The 4,336-nt window shown below is 30.2% G+C and overlaps 2 protein-coding genes across 2 annotated transcripts; one reads left to right on the plus strand and one right to left on the minus strand.

Moving 5' to 3' along the window:
• Positions 1-961, minus strand: EIN_305910 (hypothetical protein; the record flags this gene model as incomplete). The annotated part of the gene is made up of 1 exon (XM_004186003.1): positions 1-961. A coding segment is annotated over one exon (961 nt), but the record flags the coding sequence as incomplete, so codon positions are not given.
• A 1,226-nt stretch (positions 962-2,187) lies between these two features.
• EIN_305920 (hypothetical protein) lies at positions 2,188-3,648 on the plus strand (the record flags this gene model as incomplete). The annotated part of the gene is made up of 1 exon (XM_004186004.1): positions 2,188-3,648. The coding sequence occupies one exon, from the start codon at positions 2,188-2,190 to the stop codon at positions 3,646-3,648; it is 1,461 nt and encodes a 486-aa protein (XP_004186052.1).
• Between the last annotated feature and the right edge of the window lie 688 nt (positions 3,649-4,336).

Below are 4,336 nucleotides of genomic sequence, written 5' to 3' on the forward strand. Positions count from 1 at the left end.
CACCAAAAAGACCGACTCCGATGATCACTGGGACGTCTGGAAAAATGGTCTTTTCAAACAACGCAAAAGGTTCTTTGGATAACAACTCAATTTGTTTTTCTCTCTCTTCAAACACGATGCTCTTCCACTGAGTCGCATGTTTCTCAATATTAAACATTATTATTAGCTGCTCTTTAGATATGTGTAATGTGTATAATGAACTGTTATACACGCAATCTGGATAATTCATTTGCACTTTATCCAATATAGCAATTTCTCTTTTTGTGTTTACAACACACGAGCAGTCTTTGAACGCATCCGTTTCGTCATCTTCAATATTCCTACACAACCCATATCTCACATATTTCCCAATCTTACACATTTCCAGTAATTTGGTGTTCTCTGGTAAGACCGCATTGACCGTTTCAATATTCTTTGCAGTTGAAAAGATATAGGAACACTTCCCATTATAATAGTTTCTGATGTCAATTTTGAACGTTTGATTTTTGGGTTGAGTGTCGTCCCAGTCTAAGTAAAGGTATGGGTGTTGCACGTTCAAAAATGCCAACCAGATCTTTGCATTGTCAAGAAGTGTGATGTGTTCCGGTGTTTGTGAGACTGCAATAACATCATATTTATTACTTGTATACTTTTCATCTTGGACAAAAGTGAGATCACACATATTAACAGACTCTTCAATTACAATATAAAACACGTTGTCTGGGGTCACATGGAAAATAAAGTTCGTTTGAAAGTATCTTGAAATTGCGAAAAAGAGCTTATCGGTCTGTAATCCGTTTGGTCTTATATGTAGATTTTTTAAACCACAGACGTTACTATCTAAGTAGATATAACTATTGTCGTTTTCTAATTGAATTATTTGGCATGAAACTTCATTGCCACATGTTGTATTATCATTAGTTCTACCATATATAAGGTCTTCGTTGTCGAGGTGCCAACAATCCCATTGTGCCAGCACCATATTAAACAACATTAGCAAAGTGCTAATGTAATATAACCATTGCATTACACTTTGATTTTTAATAGTTTGGTATAAAAATCAAATAATAATATAATGTAATATAACTGAATGTGCGGTTATATTAGTTAATTGTGTAAAATGATGATTAGGATACAATTTCAGGTTTAAATTTGTTTCAGTTATAATTTAGAAGATGGTCAACCAAATTAAAGTTGTAAACTTAAACTTAAAATGAATATATATAATACATATAATATTATATTTGTGGCTTTCGATTTGATTAATCAAGTTTGCAAGCACTGTTGGACATTACAAAAATAAAGGAATGGAATTTTATATTTTATATTTTTTTAAACGGTTTTGTTCTTATTTTTTTATTATTATCATCATTATTCATACCATTTTTTAATAAAAACTTTAATCATTAATTTAATTGATTTCTTTATGAGTGGATATTATAACCTTAAAAAAATTTGTCCTAAAATTAGTGGCAAAAAAACACAAATTTGTTTTGATACGAATATTAATAGTAATAGTAATATTGTACTATTACTATTACTATTAATAATATATTAATATATTAATATTATACTACAATATAATCACTCTACCTTATTCATTGTTTAGTCTTATACAATGCTATTAAATAAATTATAATTAATATAAACCATTTAAACAAATAATAAAAATTTGCTATTTGCCCGTTTTTTAACACATTAATATACTTATTATGATTTTTCATTTTTTACAACTAATCACGATCTCCTAAATCGTGAGATCTGAAATATTAATTATTAAAAAAATAAAATCAAATTAAAAAAATACAAAAAAAATAATATTTTTTTGTTGTTATACTTTTTGTTTTCATAAATCACATTATTACTTAAAATCATTATAATTTGAAAGAACGTCCTTGTTTTTACATTGATTTATTTTTACTGGGATATATTGATATCTTTTGGTGTTTTTCCCTTTTACGCTTGTGTACAGTTTTGCAAATAATAAACTTTTAAAAACACGGAAAATATTCAATAAAATCGAGATTTCCCGATTTTAGATCATATGATTATTGTTCATCATATTCAATTGTTGATAAATAAAATCATTACAAGTAACACCTAGTGTTTTTAAGTTCAATTATTTCATATTTAAAATGGTGAAGTATTCTTTATTTTTATAACATTTCCAGATTTAATAAAAAAAATAAACACATAAATAAAATAACAATGTCACACTTAGACTCTTTTAATGGCATGGTTGTATCAAAATACTTCCGTACGTTTCAAGACTATATTAATTTCGAGCTTGTTTGTAAAAAGTTCAAAGACAACCTGGACAAGTTTCATTACAACCCAATATCTCTAACACGAGAAAATATAAAGCATTTTCCTAAGTTAGAGACGCTCTACATTTACACTACAATGGACGACTCTTTTGTTGAAAAAAATTTCTTCAAACGAGTCATATATTATCCCGTCGATTGCTCAAAGCACAATAACAAAGATGAGTGTGTCGTGTACCGGACATTTTATTACAGCCGAGATAATAGAACAAAGTACCCAATTCCCAAATACGCAAGTATTATTGGAATCTCTACTTATGAAAACGAAACAATAAAACAATTGGAGATCCCTGATAATATCACCAAAATTGATGACATGGCTTTTCAGTCTTGTCGGATGGTCGAATTCAAATTCCCACGACACTTATACTTCATAGGTAACAACTCCTTTGCTCAATGCAGTACATTGACCTCAATCAGTCTGACAAGTGCATTGCACCACATAGGAGACTTCGCGTTTAGTCATTGTTCGAAAGTCAGTAATTTAGATTTACCTCCCAATTTGACGTACATTGGGAAAGGGGCCTTTTTCGGGTGTTCTTCACTTTACAGTCTTCGCATACCAAACTCGATCTCCGAGTTATCGGAAAGTTGTTTTGGGTATTGTTCGAAGCTCTGTCTTATCACAATTCCAACATCCGTTACATCGATCAATGCAAAGTGTTTTAACTACTGCAGTTCACTCCGTTCACTTCAATTGCCAAGTTCAGTTGTTTCGATAGGAGATCATTGCTTCCTCGACTGTCATTCTCTTATTTTCGTGTCATTTCCAAAGAGTGTCACACACTACGGTGAAAACATCTTTAGAAATTGTGTTGCATTGACTCAAGTTACCTTTCCCGAACACGTCACAAAATACCAAAAAGGTACCTTGTATGGATGTTCCGCAATAATAAGTTACACTGTGCCAGATGTCATATGTGAACTTGGACCTTATTGCTTTTCAATGTGCTCAAATTTGAGTAAAATTTCACTGTCTAATAATGTTACAGAAATTGGGGATGATTGCTTCAATCGATGCTTTTCACTCGCTTCTTTTGATTTACCAAAGAACGTCACACGGTTGGGAAAAGAAACGTTCTTCGACTGCACTACACTGAGCGAATTCCAATTTAACAAAGTTATAAAATCTATTGGAAAAGATTGTTTCAGTCACTGTTCATCACTTACACTCTTAAACATACCAAAAACAGTTGAAGAAATTGGGGATCAAGCATTCTATTATTGTCCATCACTTCTTTTAAAATTACAAAGGTCGTACAATAACACAGTATCATTTTATGATAAGTCGCAGTTAAAAAATAAAGACACAACTTCTTCTATAAAAGATTGCGTAATCGTTTAAAAACCTGTGTTTTAATTGATTCTCAATTGTAGCACATAATGTTGTTTTTATATAATAATAACATCATTTATCTGTAATTTCCTTGATACTCTATTTTTAATTCTATTAAATGTTATATTGAACTAGAAACATTAGTTTGTATAAATATATATAAAGATAATTAAAATAATTAAACACCATCAAGTTGAATGTACTTTTCTAAGGTAAATTGATCACATTTCTTCTTTGGAGTACTCGCATTTTTTTCAACCCTTTTCTCACGAGTCCTCGCAACTAGAACAAATGTCGAGAATATAAATACACAGACGAGGATTCCACTGAACACCTCTTGGAAAAATGAAATCAAATTCGCAAACATCGACAACACCCCACCAACCGCAAAGTAACTATCACAGTTATCACATCGGGAATATTGTTCTCGTGTTTCGTCATATTGTTGGTCGCATTGACAAGTGACATATTTGCCATTTATTTTCGTACGAAGAAAATCAATACAACAGTGATGCTAATTGTAATTATTATTTCTATTATAATTATATATAATAATAATATATGAAAACAAGTCGTCGAATTCTTATGAAAAAATAACAGTAAAAAATCCTGTGTATCAAAATAACCATAAAAGAATAATTTAAAAACTATTATAATATTACTATACTTACATAAAAAACCCAAACTGTTTTTCAAA

The sequence above is a fragment of the Entamoeba invadens genome, assembly GCF_000330505.1.
Source record: "Entamoeba invadens IP1 unplaced genomic scaffold scaff_1105074724509, whole genome shotgun sequence".
Lineage (NCBI taxonomy): Eukaryota > Evosea > Mastigamoebida > Endamoebidae > Entamoeba > Entamoeba invadens.